The sequence below is a fragment of the Polyodon spathula genome, chromosome 20 (genome assembly GCF_017654505.1).
Source record: "Polyodon spathula isolate WHYD16114869_AA chromosome 20, ASM1765450v1, whole genome shotgun sequence".
Taxonomy (NCBI): domain Eukaryota; kingdom Metazoa; phylum Chordata; class Actinopteri; order Acipenseriformes; family Polyodontidae; genus Polyodon; species Polyodon spathula.
The window spans coordinates 29,692,719-29,712,038 of NC_054553.1; the positions used below are offsets into that span (position 1 = coordinate 29,692,719).

Genomic DNA, 19,320 nt, shown 5'->3' on the forward strand with positions numbered 1-19,320 from the left:
GGCAGCTGCTCATGCGTAAGTACGTTAAAGGCAATGTTGTTGGCATGTAATTACATCAGTTGACACAGTGTTCCCAAGGCTATTGCCGTGGTGTTATTACGCAGCAGTGAAAGAAAGGCGCGTTGGCAAGTTATTGCAATGTACTTGCAAGACTTTTTTCTTTTTTTGTAGGCCTGTGGAAAGGAAAGCGCCGGTGTTGGGGACGTCCCGAACCCTCCCTCTGCTCCCCTCCCCTGACGGCTCGACCAGGAGGAAACGAAGACGCCTCCCCTCCTCCCCCGGGGGACTCCTGTGTAACAGAGCAGGTACGAGGCTTGGGCTCCAGTGTACGCCTTTTCCAATTAGAAAATACAAAAATATAACTAACCATTGAAAGCCCTAGAGTCCAGTCCCACTAGTTTCTTAATAAATAACCTAATGCATATATGTAGTGGCTGAGTTGGGGCCCTATAGCATATTAGAGATGTACTAGGATCTGGGTTAAGGTTAGGAGTAGGGTTAGGCTGAGGGCACCAGTACATCTGTATGTGTCTAAATGCTATAAGCTCATCCAATTCGATCTTTTTAATTCTCAGTTTTGGAAAGGCATGTTCTTGTCAGTGAATTGAATTCTGTGCTGAGTATTGCTACACTTGGGTTTGTGTCTGGCAGGAGAAAGAGCTGCCCACGTCCTTCCTCTCCCCCTGTTACACCGAGGCTTATGAGAAGGTTTAATTCAAGCACTGCCTGTAATTCCACATGAATGGTTTCTATTTAAAAATCCCCATTCCACTGCTTTGTAATTAATGACATTTAACCCCTCATGAATATTGGAGCACGGGGATATAACTGTTTGAGGACAGATTGTAGGGTTTAGGTCATGATATTGTACTGAAATTGTCAGCTTGCTTTAGAACAGGGGTCTTCAACCCCGGTCCTGGAGAGCAACTGGGTCTGCTGGTTTTCGTTTCAGCCCACTTACAGTTACTCAATTGCACCAGTTATTGGCTTAATTAGTCAAGATTAACAGGTGTTCCAGATCTTTAGCTGTGATGCAAACACACCTGGAAAACCTGGATAGGGACTCTCCAGGACCAGGGTTGGAGACCCCTGCTTTAGAGGATAACGGGAAATAAAAAATCACCATAGCAACTGAAGATGCCCTGAACTGAAAACAGAGAAAATGTTTTGCTCAGCGGTATTCCCCCCCAGCCCCCCCCCCCCCCCCCGATTTATTTTAAGGTAATTCTGCAGTTTTTGTTTTTCAACAGTTGTGTGGAATGTATTTATTTGTCTTTGTGGGCTATACAGTTCAGTTTCAATAGGCTGTCTTTTGTTGCAGAAGTCAAATATCTTTTTTTATCTTGTGTTTTGTGCTTGACTGTGACAGGAAATGTGTTGATTGTTCACTGCAGCAAAACGGGCACACTGTGCATCTGGTGCTTGTGTGTGTGTGTGTGTGTGTGTGTGTTCGTGTGTGTGTGTGTATTTATGTATATGTATTGTCAGTGAGCGTGTGCAGTTTCACATACTCCCATACTTTTGAATTAAGGGTGCAGTTCTATTACAGCCACGTTTCGTGGCAGGGTGAGGCGTTTGCTCGAATTATTATTGTTAGTCATAGTATTTCATACTATTCATTATTTTTAAAATGTATTTATTTACGTTTAGAATTTTGGTATTGTGATTTTTTTTTTATTTCTTTATTTTTAAATGTTTTTGTAATGCAGTTATTAGAAAAAGAAAAAAAGCCGTGCTGAAGAAGATGTCTGTCGTATGCCGAGTGGAATGTTCTTCTGAAAATGTTGCGATGGAGGCTGACAGCAGCCAGTGTTGAATTTGCCAAACAGTGTCACCGCAGTTTCACCACTGAATTAATACTGCTCTCAAATAACAAATCAAATAAATCAATCCCTTGTCTGGAAATGCACTTTGAAGGATGACGTGAAATAAAAGCGCTGGTTCCCCTTCACATTTTTAATTGGAGTGGAAGGGGGATGGATTGGCCATGGTAAATGTAACCCAAACAGGTAAATATCAATCAGTACGCGGCTGGGCTGTGAAGGAGGCCTTTGATCCAGGCTTGGCTTTCCTAAAGATGGATTGCCTGTTTTAACGTTGATTGCTTCCCCTAGGATTCAACTTCACTATGACGTGGAAACATAACTGGCTGCTTATGAGCACCATCTATGGTTATTACATTAGGACCTCATTTTGAAGCCAATGCAGAGTCACTGGCACATTTCACGAATAAAGCGACTGTAGCATTATATAATAAGCGAGGTGTAACTTGGTCGCAGGAATGGGCGGGTCAGTCGTTGTCCTGAGTGGTTTCATGCTTGTTTCATACAGTTCCAATTATTCTGTCCCTCTCTGAAAACTTGAATTTGTTCTTTTAAAAAAAAAACTAAAACAAAAAAAAAACATATCCTTTAATGTGTGCTGTACTGGGCCACAGTTTAGCTCAGTCCGATCTGATAATGTGCAAGGTTTTCAGAACTGTAGTCTGGAAATTGGTAATTTTGCTAATTGGATTAAAAAGAATGATAAGAAAGATGATTATAATTCTATATAGATGTATTTATTGAACTGGGACAGGGTGGTCTCCACTGCTACTCCAGGCAGGCCAGCTTCTCACTCACTTCTGTGAACCACAATGCCAGGTAGAGAGTGTTGCTATTCACGAGTTACAGAAGACGATGATCGCAGTGATTTTTGACAGGATTGGAACACAATGCTATGGCAAGCGATCTCTTCTGCTGTCTCTATTAAAGCGAGTGAGTTAGTGTAACAGGCATGTTTTAATTAAACCAGCATCCTGAGGAGGCCTGACATGATGATTTTTATCTGTCTCTCCACTGTATGAGTAAACAAGGGGAGGCATTGTTCAATCGCATCAAGGCGTGTCCGCAGAGAATACCCTGACAATCGCGTGGCGAGAAGCGTCACGCTAATGATTGGAAAGGCCAGCACTCCCTGGATCGAGGCCGTTTCGTATTGCAATGTAATGACGATAATAACGATAAATCTTTGCACTTTTCACGGAGTGCTTTTCAGGCACTGGAGCAGGTCAAACTGTGTTTCAAAGCAAGTGTGGTGGGACAGGGTGAAGTGGCAGGGAGACCACAAGCAAACGGAGAAGTGATGGGACCTCATGCAGGTGTGGGGGGTTTATCAGATTCTAGCTTGTACAGTTAATCTAATCTAACATTGTACAGGTAATAATAGCAATAATCCCTGCAGACAACTATTATCGATTGATTGTTGTGTCTTGAACCATGTCTCTTCAGCGAGACCGCCAGAACTCAATTCATCTCCCGGACAGATTCGGACCCATTCCAGAGTTAAGGACCACAGTTCTTGCTGTTATGATGATTTGAGAAGCAATGAGGTGTAGGTTCTGTGAACAAAAAAAAAAGGCAGATCTCCTGTATTCATTTCTTTTTTTGTATAATCTTATGATGCAGCCATTATGCCCATCTGTTGGTCTACTGCAGCGAAGAAAAAAAAAATAAGCAGGCAGTATAATACAGTACACTTCTTCTTCTGTAAGAATGCGGCATTGTTCTCCAGTTGCTATGTAAAGTTCATAAAAACAAATCAATATTTATCAAGCTGCAATGTCTGCTGTCGAAACAGACTTATCGCTTTGGCATTCGTAATTGAAAAAACAGAAGTGTTTGATATGATCGAGGTGTCCCAACAGTCTGGCTCTTTGCTAAGCTTGTAATACTCTACAGTGAATAAAATTGCATCTCGAGGGAACGGCTTGTGTGGATTCCCATTCAATTCATTCCCAGCCTGCCAATATTAATCCTGTTTTCCTCCAGTATAATGCAACACAGCAGAACTGGCTCCTCCTGGCTTTTGACGTAATGGAAACTGTTTGAAAACCTATGAACCCAGAATAAGGGGTAAGGATTCTTGCAAACTGAAAACTCTTAAGGGTTAAGTGCTTGGCTGTGTGCTTGTGCCCTGATGCTATAGTAACGTCTACATTTTCATTCTCACTGTAAAAACATTTTAACCAATAGAAATGTTTCTCTGTAAGGCTGGGGGTCTATTTAAATGATGTAAATGGTACCCTAAGTTGTGTAAATCAGATTTTTTTTTTTTTCAAACTTTTTTTGACAGTTTTTTTTTCTTGTATGCGGCGATACTTTTATGGGTCAATAAATCAGTTCTGCGGGAAAAACCTGAACTGGATTAATAGGGTTAAAGAGCCTCGGCTGTCATCAAAAATGACCCTCTAAACCTCCCTCTAATCTTTTATTGTATTTATTATAGATGCAAATAAGGAGGTTAATAAATCACTTCACTGTGGACGGGGGGGGGGGGGGGGGGGGGGGGGGGGGGGGGGGGGGGCTGAAATCAAATACAAATGTACGAATGAAACAGTCACAATATTTATAAAAACCTTTTAAAATCTTTTTTTTTTTACTTGTGGAATGAAAGAAACGCATCAATTGCTGTACTGGTTTTCCAAAAAATAAATACGAAAAAGGTTGTTTTCCGCTCATCAGAAAGAACATCGTACTTTTACACAGCCAGCTTAGCGTGAGAGTGTGTCTCTCAACCGAGCATCGCCTGAAGAAGCAGAATCTGACATCCATTTGGAAAGGTGTAATTTGGTTAATGTTTCCTTTGGCAAGAGTTTAAATAAATCCAAAATGACTTGACTGTTGGAGAAGGAGTCATCCACTTTTTTTGTGAACAGTCCCTAGTCTCTTATAAAATGTCCTTTTCATTACAAATGACATTAGCAAAATCGATTTCAAAGCAGGAGCCTTGAACAAAAGTGTCATTGTTTTTCACATGAGAATAGAAAATGCAGAATACATGGGTTCCTTTCTGTTCTGCAAGGCTACCAGGCGGGACTAGCTGGTGATCCCTAATATCGTGGGGTCTCAAACCCTACATCTGGGGTTCTTCCACAAAACCAGGCAGCAGAACATTAGGTGATTAAAGAAGACATGTTTCCATTTACCCCTGGACTGTTCTGACAGGGGGCACAGTCCGTGAAGACAGGCTGAAGAACTGGGAATTAAACACAATTAATATTGCATTCTTAATGCCCCGGGGTCCTGTGTGATGCTGTGATGACAAATGATTGGTAGATTAAAATGAAGTTCTGCTAGTATTGTAGATGCAGCTGTGTATCAGGGAATGCATCATTCTCTGTGAATTAAGGTGTATTGTGGGCATGTCATCATTGTTTGTCTTCCTTAATAAACCAGTACAGGCATTTTTCATTCTCAACAGCAGCTATACAGTTTCATTTATCATGTCACATGTTGCTGTGTATATATGCATTTGTATATGCAGTAATCCGTTGCATATCAGACTGTGGTGGGACCAGAGTAAGGGCAGAGATATAAAGTCAGTTGACTTAATCCTGTTTTAAATACCATTATACACAGCTGTAACAATGACAGGCAGGAGATCGAGATGGAGGTTGAAGCTGATATACCCCACAGGCGAACAGGATTTGTTTACATATCAAGTGAACAGCTCAGATGACATTACCAGCAATGGCAGCACAGTGCATTGCAATATACTCTGATTGTCTATGCGTTTATGTATCACAGAGACATTTAAAGCTCATTGACATTAAACAAAACATCCTTAATTTGCCTATACAAATTGCAACACCTTTGAATTATCGTTCATAACAAGATTAAAAGCAATAAACTATTTCCTGTGAAGCACATGTTTGCCATCCAACCGTGTGTGTCATGTACTGCCGGGTGTGACTCATTTACATGAGGGCAAAGCCCAGCTTGATCTGAAAAATCCCTAAAAACTTCAGCCACTTTTCTCCATTGACACGCTTCAGTCGCTGGCATGAATGAGTTCTCTTTCATCAATCACGGCAGGTTCTGTAATGCAGAGTTTCGCAATGAAGCTGCACTGTTATACTGTCACTGCCTGTGTCTTGTTAGGCCTCTTGCTGTGACCATAACAACGTGCTACAGCAGTTGTCATAGAAACAGACCTTTTTTCCTCATTAGGATTAGCCCTGTTTTGTTTTATTTTTTCGAGTTCCTGTTTTTAATGAAATTAGGCTTGCAGTTAAGTGCACTTGTAGAGCGTAAAATCATTTACCCCACCCCTGTTTTGAGCTGTCTGAAACAGATGACATTATTTTCTTTTGGCATATATCATAAGAGCCCCATTGTAAGAGACAGATTACCTTGTAAATCACTGGCAGATGTTGCACGCTGGCGCAGTGTTTTGTAACCCAGCGGGATTGATGCACACCAATCGTTACCAATAAATGTATGCAGACAGCAGAACATGAAAGACAGGACATGAGGATCTGCCTTGTAAAATGTTAACCAATCAGCTGGGCACTAGGGGTTTAAATCTGCGGCTGTTTTTCTCAGCTAGAAAACACAGTTTTTTTAAAGCCTTCGTTGTAACATAGCTCCTGTAAACTAGTTTGCAAGATTAAGCATTGCACGTTTTTGATAGGCATTTCATTTAAGGTGTACAGCAGTGTGCCTGAAAACGCTGTGTCTGTACAGCTTCGATATGCAAACTGATCAGACCTTATGGGCAAAGTCTGAAATGAGCGCGGGGAGCCAGTGTATTAGCAGCAGCAGCAGCAGCAAACCTGCATTTTCCAATTTGTTTGTGTGCAGTACTTGTAGCCTTTCCTTTCCAGAGCCCGGGGATGTTTAGATGTTCTCAAAGGATGGAGAGAAAAATGATTAAACATTTTGTAGACTAAACTGGCGCCTGAATGTTCACGAATCTCCCAAGGAAAAAAAAAAGAATCTAAAATCTACTTTTTAATTGTCTGTCGGAATAAATCTACATACTGCTGACCCCCGTGCTTTTGGAGCACAAAACGAGGAATCCATTTGTGACAAATGTCTAGCTTACAGTAAAAACAAAAAATGAACCATGATTCCAAAAGATCAAGTCATTAAAATGGCAAATTCCCTGGACAGTGCTGGTATATGAAATGTTTTTCTTTAATGTGCTATTGAGTGCAGATAACCCAGGACTGCCTGTCCTCGATCAAAGAGCAGAGAGTAAAAAGAAATCAAGCCAGTTCTGTGAAGAGAACAGATTATCTGCTTTGTGATGGTAATGTGTCAGTAGTAGCAGCTGCAGCCAGTCCAACAGCAAGCAGCAATACAACCTGCAAGTGGCACAGTGTTTTATTAGACTACAGGGATGGAAATAAGACTGTTGCAGAGCAGTTTCACCAATTCCAGGTTTTGCTATGAGCTTGATTAACAACAGTGTGTATAGGTAACAAGCTGAGGTGTGTCTTATTAAACTTATAGTGAAACCAGGAGTTAGATCAAACTGCTACGTGATATGAGTCTTATTTCCATCCCTGGCCTAAATGTGTCCTCCTGCTTTCCCATCTGACCAAACGAATACCTTGCAGACTCATTTTCTCTTTAGGTCAGCCAGTGTATCAGTGCCCTCAGTAGCACTGGTAATATACACATGTATGTATTCATATATAGTATTTGCACACACAGACAGAGCTGCTGCATTTCCTGTTCAGTGCACTCGTATGACCTCACTTTTTCAGTTCTGGAGTCGTTTTTGTTTTGTTTGCAATTAATTAATTGCCAGCAGTGGGTATCTATCATGCAGCTTTAATGAGCCTGTGTTTTGTGGCGCTGTTGCCGTAGCGCTGTCGTGGGTACGGGCTCCTCGCAGTGCCCCTGAAGAACACGATCTGAGGAGGCCCGGTGCAGATGACAGCTGAGAGCAGGGTGGAGGCTGGCACAATGGAAGCACTGTAACCTTATGCTTTCCCTTCTTTTCAGGAAAGAACCGAGCAGCACAGCAGGCAAGCAGGCAATGCAGCACTGTGTGCGACATTGACCAGCATACTGTCCAAACCCATCACCCTTCGTTAGTTCAGCATTTTCAATATTTCAGATAGCAAAGAGGGAGCAGTGTGTTTTCTCATGATTATTTTATCCTATTATATGCATCGTAGGTTCTTCTATTTTATACTGATATATATATATTAAATTAGTAGTCGTCAATTGTTTTTATCACGTTCTCCCCAATTTGCAATAGCCAATTATTTTTAGGCTCAGCTCACCGCTACCGCCCCCGCGCTGACTCTGGAGCGGTGAAGATGAACACGCGCTGTCCTCCAAAGCGTGTGCCGTCAGCCGCCCGCTTCTTTACACACTGCAGACTCACCATGCCGCCACCTCAGAGCTACAGCATCGGAGGACAACGCAGCTCGGGGCAGCTTACAGACAAGCCCCCATGAGCCCGGCCAGACCACAGGAGTCGCTGGTGAGCCGAGGACACACTGGCTGACCTAAGCCCTCCCCCAGGCGATGCCTGGCCAGTTGTGCGCTGCCCCCCTGGGAGCTTCCTTCCACGGTCAGCAGTGGAATAGCCTGGACTCGAACCAGCGACGTCCAGGCTATAGGGCGCATCCTGCACTCCACGCGGAGCGCCTTTACTGTTCTTTTTTTACGTGTGAAATGGAAATTTCTTAAAATCTAACTTTTATTAATCTTATATATATATATATACACACACACACACACACACACAAAGTATAGAGAGAGGTTTTATGCATTATGAGTACATAACAAGTTAACAGCAGGATTCGTAGATGTGCTGGTGGTTCTTGATCTTTATATCGAGGTAGAATCGAGATCCAACAGGATACTCCTGAATATCATCAAATCAACTATAAAATATTTATGCATGGAACATGTTAATTGACCAGAGCAATGGAATTGAATCTGAGGAATTGAATCAGACACTCGGAGCTGCTGACTGGTGTTGGGTTGCATTAAGAAACTCTTTAGTTTGACCCTGTTCTCCTCCAGTATTTTATATAATTGCCTGTGTGGGTATGATGAAAAATGAAGTGCCCATAAACCCATCCCACTCTCCCAGGCCTCTCCCAGGTCACAGAGGTGAAAGGGCATTGCTTGAATAAAAGCAACATCAACCGTGTAGCTTGAGACCATGCCTGACAAGATACGCATTTGCTGTGGAAGATAATAATAATTTGGATGAAGTTATGGATGCAGATTCTTGTGTGTGTGTATGTGCATATACACATGCATGTGGAATCAATAAGGCATGACATTTCTTTGCAAACCACAGCCACGTGGTTTGTGTGTGTGTGTGTGTTTAAGCATGACTAATGCCAGGGTTATGAAGCGAGACCTTTGACTGGTGTGGGTATTCGGTTATCCTAATGAAGACCTAATACAGAGGCTGGAAGAAATATTAGAAACACCTGGTACAGCAGTGTCATTCGGGTGCAGGGCTATCGTAGGAATTCAGGACAGACCTAATTATTAAGAAGGGATATGTGATCATTCATCAATGACTGCTAACCGCCATTAACCCTTTCATGCATGGCAAACTCATTTGGAGATGGATAAAAACTTTTCAAATCTTTATATATATATATATATATATATATATATATATATATATATATATATATATATATATTCATGTTGCTTGTTAAACAGGCTCAGCTGTACATATTTGCATATACATAGGGTTGCATATATTTCCAATATCTCCAATAAAATAAAAAGCATACTGCTGGAACACTGTATATGTTCATATCCTGAAACATGATAGACATCCTAGAATTTTAAACTCCTAGTTCTCCAGGGGAATATTTGCAAAAACCCACCAGCAAGCCATTTAGCATATATATTTAAAAACATTCCAGTTTAGCTGTAGGTGTCAACCTTGCCATGGGTTTTAAACAACAGATCCGGTGCAGGATGATTGAGGTTCTTAATGAATGGCACTGTGAGAGGCATGAAATGCGGTAACCCTGCAATGAAATGTGTTGGACCCTGGGCTCGGCTTGCTGTCCCCCTGAGTTTTCACATGCTATCAGTTGTCACTTGATGTCTTTTGTTTCCCTTCACCAGGAGCACGCCGCTGGGAATATGACAGAGCTGAAACACTGCCTTCAGCAGCCCAGCTCAATGCCAGCACTGACCATGCTGTGCTCCTCTGGGAGATCGCAGACAAGGCAGCCCTGAGGAAGAGCCTCTCTGCTGACGAGCGGCTGCTCCAGCAGCAACGTAAAGAACAGCACAAACTGCTCAGCAGGCTGGAGAAGGGCAGGAGCAAGCTGAGGAACATTCACGTGAGTGCGGCTCTCACAAGCTTTTCAAACAGTGCTGAATGCTCGCACCCAGTCGCCTCGGAGGATCTGTGTTTGTGTTTTTGATTACGTGTGTGCGTGCTGCATGTGTGTGTGTGTTTGCATGTCATGTACCTGTGTTATGCGCTATTGTAAAAGATGCTCGATTTGCACGTTGTGTCTGACGATATCGAACTCTGTGCTTTAGCACATGCTGGGTTAGTGGGTTATTGCAAAATGACTTTCCAGGTAAAAAAAAAAAAAAAATCATATATATATATATATATATATATATATATATATATATATATATATATATATATATATATATATTTACATTGTTTTGTTTTTGTTATACAGGCTCAACTGACAATACTATCATCTTTCAAGTTATGTTTTACATATCTGCACAGACATAAGTTGCATCATATATTGGCATAGTAATCATCACCACAGTAATACAGCAACTTGCTAGACCTCATGGTTCTTTCTCGTAGATTTGCCACTATGATCATTACTGCAAATGAGTGTCTGTTTAACCTTCTGTAGCCTTCTTTGATCTGTGACATACGCAAGACTAACACAGCGTACCATTTGCTAGCCAAAAAGAGTGCTGTGTCTAGATGAGAGCTGGTTCTAGGGACATTACTGATTAATAACACTCAGCATATTCTTGTGAAAACCATCAGAGGACTTACAGCACAATTCTAGGAAAGTTAACAGACGCACACTGGAAACAATTACCTATTACCAAAGAACCCTCAGGATTTATTTGCAGATTTGCCAGTTTGTTCATTGGATTAAAGAAGAAGAAGAAAGAAATAGCCACTTTAAAAAGATAATTGCTGTTGAATAATGCATGGGGATGTATAAATTGCTTGTTTGTGATGAGGGCAATCTTCATCTTCTTTTTGCTGTTTAAGTACAACACAGCCATTTTGTTGTCGAACATCGTAACCTTTGCCATGTGTTAAATATACAAAAGTAAGCATCAGCTTGCTGAAGGGCTGGTTAAGTGCAGACAAGTGTGTCGAAAGCATAGTGACTGGTACCAGTGCAGAGTGGTAAAGCATGCATGTGAAGAATAATTCATGTGGCATTATCTGCAGAGATTCAATTAATGAAATTCACACTGTATTGTAATAAATGCCCAGAGGAAGTGGTGAATATGGGTTTTGCAATAAGGGCTTCTATCATTTTAAACGCACACTTTATACTAAAGCTGTGGTCCATTTGGCTTAGTCCTGCATCTAGAAGTATAAATGACTAGCACCATAGGACATGAAAATAGTGATAAAGCACAGCTGTGTTTGATTGAATCCACCCCTTATTGACAAAAATTGTAATGAATTTCTCAATGCTTGTCGTCTGCCTCAAAAGCTTGTTCAGTCAAACCATGTACATACTAGCTCTGATGAAATATTGAAGTTGTAGTGCATTTGCAATAGTTTATATTACAACCATGTACAGTATTAATGTAGTGGCTGTTGTGGTTTATTCTTCTCTGAAGGAGTGTAATGAATTAAACCAAACAGTGTCTCATCTTTTCCTAGGTGCCTGCAACAGAAGCAGGATTATTGGGTACAATCACTTAATTACTTTTCGGTAAAGAGCTTTTGCGCTGGAGCAGGAGGATGCAATATATTACCCCCATCTATAGGAACCTTCACCTGCTTTAAATGAAGCCCAGTTAAACTGTCCGAAGGTCCCCTTAGAACTGATCAAATGGAATCGATTTGCAGGTGTGCCTGTTTTTTTCTTCATATCGCTTCATGTCGTCTCAAAACATTTGATGCTATTATGGCTTAAGCCTCTAAAATGTCACAATATAGGATGTATCAGTGCGTTCTTAGTTGGCCAATTAAACTCGCAGTTTTATTTATTTGGTTGTCTTCCTGGTGTTAGTTTATTTTTACTTTTTTAAGTCGTGTAAAGCCAGATTGAAGACTCGCTGATCTCAAGTTTAAGTGATATGGGATTTCAAAGTGCAGGCAGTGGGCAGTGTACTAGTTAGATTCCCCAGAACATCTGATTTTAATGCTGAGTGTTTTAGTGTTGTCCCAAGATACCCTCCTGAAGTAGTGGTAAAAAAAAACAAAACACATTGTTGGTTCAGATGGAATACACCAGATTAGTGGCACAGGGTTCGGGTTCATACACACCTTGGTGTTCATTCAACACAACAGGTACGACAGGTAGGCCACGCAGTGAGTGAATGACAGGTGTGACGTGAAGAGAGAGAAATCATTTTACAGTGATTGGACAACCCTGATTTAGGGGCAATGGAAGAACCATTTGTTATTAAATGGTTCCTCTTTTATAAGGAATAGAAACGCCATGCCTTTTATCTTTGAGACAGACTGCATTTACAGTATGATCTGTGTGAATGACATTTAATAATCTTTTGCAGTTTATCGTCACAAGTACAGTAGAGGCCAGGGCACAATCGTGTTTTATATGAGGCTTGCAGTCCGCTCTGGCTATAGTAGACTGTTGTGTTTTTGCTAGTCTCGTATACAGGAGGTGTGCATTACAAGGGATGTAACCCAAGTCTGCACAGTCATGCTTGCTTGGAAATGACTGTACGTTGTAGCACCGGCCAGGCACAACTGCTGAAGTCTATTGGTGATTTTCACATCCTGGATACCAGTAGGTTGTTTGTGTTAAATAAACAAGCAATTGAACTGGAGCACAGAAGCACGCTTAGCAAGTTGATAATCAGTATCTACACATCGTTGTCCTCACTCATTAGGTTCAGTGCTTTTTCTAATTGCCTTTTTAAATGTGCGTCTACCAGAAGTAAGGGTGACGCATTACAGGACTGTTCCCTTGCTCGTTTATATGCGGGAAAAAAAGATAGACATAGATGGATCATAAATATGTCAGCTCATGGATCTCTGCTGTTTGAGAACGAGCTGTTATTTATATCGTAGCCGTGTTTTAAAAGCATTCAGATGCTCTGGAAACGTGCTGTCTAAACACACGCTGTTTGACTTGTTCTGTTTTTAGGAACATGCTTGTCTGAATTGCCAAAAACTTTCTGCCGGTTGATGATGCACTGGCCCGTAGAAGGGAATATATTATAGAGGGACAATATTGTGTGGCCGGCTGCTGTGGTAATGAATGCTCTTTTTACAAACATATAAAGACACAAGATTGTCTGAAAGTGCTCCTACTCAGGAACTCAAAAATCAACTAGATGGCAGACTGCTAGAGGATTTGATGCATTTATATATTTTGGATAGGCGTAGCTGTTAAAGATAATGTTTGACTTTCATCCATTCATCTCTCTGTTAAACAAAGCTTCATTCAACAAGCAAAAAGTCTGCATGAATTGCTGGGCCCCGTCTGACAAAAAATATATAGTCAGCTATGTCTTGATTGCAGTCTGCAGTGCGAGAGAGTGGGGAAAAAAGGCTATTTTTGAACCATGTCACAATATAGGATTTATCTGTGTGTTCTTAGTTGGCCGATTTAAACTGTGCAGTTTTATTTATTTGGGTGTCTTCCTGGTATAGATTTATTTGAAATGACAACATTTGTTTTTAAGCTTTCTATGCCTGAAGATGACAAAGATGGGTGGCTTGCCCCCTAACTCGCATTGATTTCTTTATTCCTGCTAAACGTGCCTGCTTTCAGAACTAATGAAAAAGAGTAAAGCGAAGAGGTAATGCGTTGGGCAGATTCAGTCTGTAGGATTAATGAAGGCATCACAAATCCACAGGTTTGACCAGGACTGGGTACATATCTTGTCTTCTATCCTTTTTTTTCGTTTGTTAATTAACTGCATGACAGAGAAGCCAATGTCGGAGCAGAAGATGCTCTGATAGAACTGTTCTGTACACCGCTGTGTTTACACCTGCACAAGCACACCGTATCTACACTCTGTCGACCACGTATCTAGCGTAACACAGTTAGGAATTTTTAGGAGCTTTTGACGTTCTTCTTGCTCGGGACCTTGGGATGCTTTTGGAAGCATGTGCAACATAATTTGAGATTGTGTGAACAGACAAAGTCAGGGTATGTCCGGGTATATCGCATCTCACCACAGCTTTGAAAGATCATGCACATTGAATAGATATGTTGTTTTATCAAAAAGAGTGTTTCCAAAATATTCTGGGGATCCCCCTGAGCAACCATTGTGGACCTTCCTGGACCCTACTTTGAGAACAGCTGGTCTAGAATGCTGCTGTGATACTGGCTGATAGGATGCGGTCTATGATACTGGCTGATAGGATGCGGTCCCTGATACTGGCTGATAGGATGCGGTCTCTGATACTGGCTGATAGGATGTGGTCTCTGATACTGGCTGATAGGATGTGGTCTCTGATACTGGCTGATAGGATGCGGTCTATGATACTGGCTGATAGGATGCGGTCTCTGATACTGGCTGATAGGATGCGGTCTCTGATACTGGCTGATAGGATGCGGTCTCTGATACTGGCTGATAGGATGCGGTCTCTGATACTGGCTGATAGGATGCGGTCTCTGATACTGGCTGATAGGATGCGGTCTCTGATACTGGCTGATAGGATGCGGTCCCTGATACTGGCTGATAGGATGCGGTCTCTGATACTGGCTGATAGGATGCGGTCTATGATACTGGCTGATAGGATGCGGTCTATGATACTGGCTGATAGGATGCGGTCCCTGATACTGGCTGATAGGATGCGGTCCCTGATACTGGCTGATAGGATGCGGTCTCTGATACTGGCTGATAGGATGCGGTCTCTGATACTGGCTGATAGGATGCGGTCTCTGATACTGGCTGATAGGATGCAGTCTATGATACTGGCTGATAGGATGTGGTCTCTAATACTGGCTGATAGGATGCGGTCTCTGATACTGGCTGATAGTAGAATTGAACTTGAATTCAGATTTGTATTTGGATTCGTAATAAATGTGAAAATGTTGTTGGTTTCAGGAAATCTCTTAATCAACAGGGAATCATTTTGAAACTATTGCATGTAACACTGCAGAGAGTGCCTGATTGTGACCCAGAATCAATACTTCATGTCACAACCCCACGTAGGAACCCACGTGTTGTCAGTCCCCTACTAGATACAGCCTGCCTGGGATTGAAAACGGTTACAAGCTCACTTAGCAACATCCATGGTCAGTTTGGATAGCTTAGTAATTAAGAGGTAATTTCCTTTATAGTATGGATATGGAAGGTTGAGGGTACTAGTTTCAGTGTCATTGTTGGAAGCTAGATTCCCAGACGCTGCGAGTCTTCAAGCCACGCTGAATAAAAGGGGTGAAATTCTCAGAAAACATGTGGAGCAGCCTGTTCTCTACTTGGAAATTATAATTGGGAATTATATATTATTAACAGAACAAGGAGAATGACCTCCAGGGTCCCTGCATGGCTGAATGTAGTTCTCTTTTTATCTTTAGAAGTTTCACGGTGGATGCAGCATTTCTCTGTGAATGTTGCATGCTCAAACATTTTGTATTCGGATTTTCAGTAAAGGCTTCAAGTCTTATGTGACACTCTGAATCTGGGGTTATACAGTGGCCATTCTGTGCGTACAAACACATACACCAAGGATGTGGCCGGAGAACACATGTTCATGCCTAAATCCAATTCCCAATATGATATAAAAGCGCTTCCAAAACACATTGCCCACATGAGCATTTGTAAATGAACTTCAGAGCTCAATACACACTTAACACTAGTATAATATCTGCCAGTACCGTAACCCAGGGAATTTCATGCATCTCTATTTTGTAGCTTTCTCTTTTTGTGGTGAGTTTAATGCAGATAACTGGTCACACGAGTGACAAACATTATTCTGCGTAGCTATGCAGTACAGCACACACGATCATTATGAACAGAGCTGGTTCCTAATTCACTCAACAAGAAGTGCGTCCCATGCACAGATCATTGGATGCAATAGAAACTCTTACCTAATGGATGGATCCGTGTTTTTTTTAGAATTGCATTAACTGGAAATGCATTTGATTTTAGTGGGAGGTGACTCAGTTTGGAAAATCAATGCAGGTGGAATCCACTTGCAACATCTCAAAAGCTTGTACATATTTGGCTTGAGTTTGTTCACAAAATTAAGGCTCTGTGGGACTTACAAAAAAAACAAAACAACACAATGATTCACTTTATAGATCCATCACAGAATACACCTCATGGTGACAGGGTATTCTTTTCAAAGGTTGTTTGGGAGTAGATGTGCACACTTTGTGAATGCCAATGATTATGCATCAGGGGTTTAATGTCTTTTTCTATTCAATGGTGCTGTTGGAGAGATGCTAATGTCAGAGAGCATTACTTTTACAGCAAATGAAAGCTGCTTCCTGTTCCACAGCGCTGCTGTGATTTCTTTGTATTCAGAATAATGCTTGTTTCAACATGTCTAAACTCTGTGGGCCAATTAATCAACACGTTTTTCATCTCAAACTCCCCAGACTAGAGTCTTGTAGTAGCTGTTCCATAGAGACAAACACCACTATCTATTTCAATCTCAAAGATTCTATTGTGTGGAGTACTGTTACCTAATGAGCTATGTCATAATTAATTCATTCACATGTATACACACGAGGGATAGCCAGTTAGGTCAGCTTCAATTTATCATTCCATTTGCAGGAAAGGCTTCAGAGACAGTCAGGTCAATTGCAAGTCTTGTTTATTAGAGCAGGCAGCAATTGCAGATAAGAAAGAAAGACTTCAAGCTGCTCGCCCAGATATCCAGGAGAGAGATGACCAAGGACAGCACCCCAACAGGCAACTTGAACATGCTGGCGCCATGCTGTCAAAACGAGCCCCTGTTTATATTGCTGTCACACTTGCTAAGACGCCTCTCGTGTAGAGCACAAAGTAGCTCTTACTGCTTTAAAACCACTTGGGCTGATCTAGCCTTGACAGGCAACTGGAACTGAAGAGCAGAACTCTGGTGAAGTCAACATAGACATATCAAAAAAGAAATGGACAAGATGAGGACAAGATGAGGACAAGATGGACGCAACTGAGGCAGCTGTGCTCAGGTTATCCTTGAAAGTATGCTTCAGTTGTGGAAATCATTCAAGAGAGAGCATTCAACTCCTAACCACCGGGTCTCATAACTCCAGATAGTTAGGGTTAGGGTTAGTTTTAGGATTTCTGTCTTAACTGTCACACGTTCCAGTCAATAGAAATTCCTGTGGCACCGAGGCTAATGCAGTTTCTTCCGCACTCGTTTTTGCTCTCGTAAAACACAGTCATTAGTCACTGGTATGTTCAAAAAATGGATGCTTTCAACCTGCAGCTGCTAATAAAATGAAGCTCTAGTCTTATCTGAAACCCAATTCAGCTGTAGCAGGACACAGTATAAGTAGGTGTGCTTGGTTTGAATCTCAAGGTTTCAAGAGAAACCACTTTTTATTTCTGCTTTCCAACTGGGATCACTAAACAAATTTGAACTGCAGTGTTGATTGTTTTGACTAAATGCGTCCCACTCAGAAACTTGCAATCTGTTTTTAACAAGTTTCTGGACCATCTTTCCAGGAGTTGAGTCTGTTTTTCACCAAGTCTTAGATGTTTTTTGTGGCGTTTTCACAGAACAGGGTCAGAGGTGCTGGATGAAGAATGACGGATGGATGGACAGGAGGACGGACGGACAATAAAGTGATGTCTATGTAGACACTTGTTGGTATGGATACTGGGTGCACAGAGCCGTGGAATTGTTTGTATGGCTTTATATATGACCTGTGTGCCACTATGAGAGTAAAGAATCAGTGATGTAAGCTGGAAACTCTTTCTGTCTGTAATTATCTTTACATGTGCGTACGATTATCTTTCTCATGGTACTGTTAGTAATCTAGTAATGTTTGTACTTTACAGCCATCGTAGGGAGATAATATCATTAACATTTAAGGTTTTTATTTTTTTATCGCTCGAAGCATTGTTCAGGTGGATGTTAGGATTTTCTCTCTATTTTTAAGTGAGAAAGAAATTGAATCTGCTGCTATAATCCATTTTTTATTTACTAATTGTAAGTTGGGGTGGCTAAAAGGATCAGGCAGTAAAGCATGTGATATTGGATTGACATTCGAGTGCAAGAGGTTATGGAATGCGTGACATATTAAAAGCAATGGCAGCTGTTACTGGTAACTGTAGCTAAATATGTGTGAAGTCATAGAGACTGCTTTCATCTCATGCAAAGCTCATGAAATATACACAAATCAGTGCCGATGTTAAAATGTTTAAAGAGTGTTAGATTTGGGTTTAAATCAGCAGTAAAATAAATAATTGAGAGAGGTTTTTATTTTGTGAATACTACAAATTGAATAATGCATTACGTGTTACATGTTCTGCCAGCAACACATTTGAATTCTTTGTGACTCTCATCTCTGGTAAATTACTTTTCATTCCACCCCTTGGAATGGCACAGAGTTGTGTTGGGGAACCCTATAAATGTTATTGGATGTGTTCATAAATTTTACTAATATTTCTTTAAAGGTGTTACAAGAAAAACGGCCCCATAGCATTTTGTAAAGAAGCACGCTATTGCAAACAACACAGACATCTGGTACTGCACTTAAGAAAGTATTCAGTTTGCTTGCCTTGCCTTCCAGGAAGTGTGCTCCTGCTTTACTTCCTTGGTAATTTCACCCTAGTTGTATCTTTTGGGTCGAAGCATGTTACTGGAGGAAAGCATGTCAGTGAATAGGGGAAGCAGCTGATTGGTTATTGACAGGAAGGAAGCCAGTGAAGGGGTGGGGACAGGTTCCAGGCAGTCTAAAAGCATGGCTTGCAAACAGAGATTTCTTTAAGCTAGTATGCTGTAGTGTTTTAAAATGAAAATGCAAGTTTGCTAAAACATGTGCTTCTTTCGAAACTGCACATGAGCCCTGTCAGTGGCTGTGCATGGCAGAATGCATGGACCTGTTTTTTGAGTTCCAGACACTTTAATGTGAGGTGGTTAGTTCAAGTCAGATGCAGCGTCCATAATACCTAAAGTGCACTTTCCTTTTTCTTCCATTTCATTTCTTTATCTGTGTGAGTGTGTGCAAAGAGGCATGCAGAAAAGGTCATTTAGAATGTGTGTGTGGGTGCAGCCATAACAAAGGTCAGTTACAGGGACTGTGACTTGGGACAAAAAGAAGAATTTCCGTTGCTTGATTGGTTTTGTGCTTTGGCAGATATGCCTTAAATCAGTAGTTCCTGGCAAAATGAGTAGCTACATGTGACTTAATAAAACAAAGCTTATGAGTTAACAGTA

At 41.3% G+C, this 19,320-nt stretch overlaps 1 protein-coding gene across 2 annotated transcripts in view; it reads left to right on the forward strand.

Annotated features, from left to right (window-relative positions):
* Positions 1–19,320, forward strand: part of ankfn1 (ankyrin repeat and fibronectin type III domain containing 1) — a 110,584-nt gene that overhangs the window by 11,935 nt on the left and 79,329 nt on the right. For both annotated transcript variants that reach the window (XM_041220366.1, XM_041220365.1), the window contains exons 3-4: positions 172–305; positions 9,888–10,108. In XM_041220366.1, the coding sequence (XP_041076300.1) occupies positions 172–305; positions 9,888–10,108 (355 nt within the window). The remainder of the gene's footprint in view (positions 1–171; positions 306–9,887; positions 10,109–19,320) is intronic.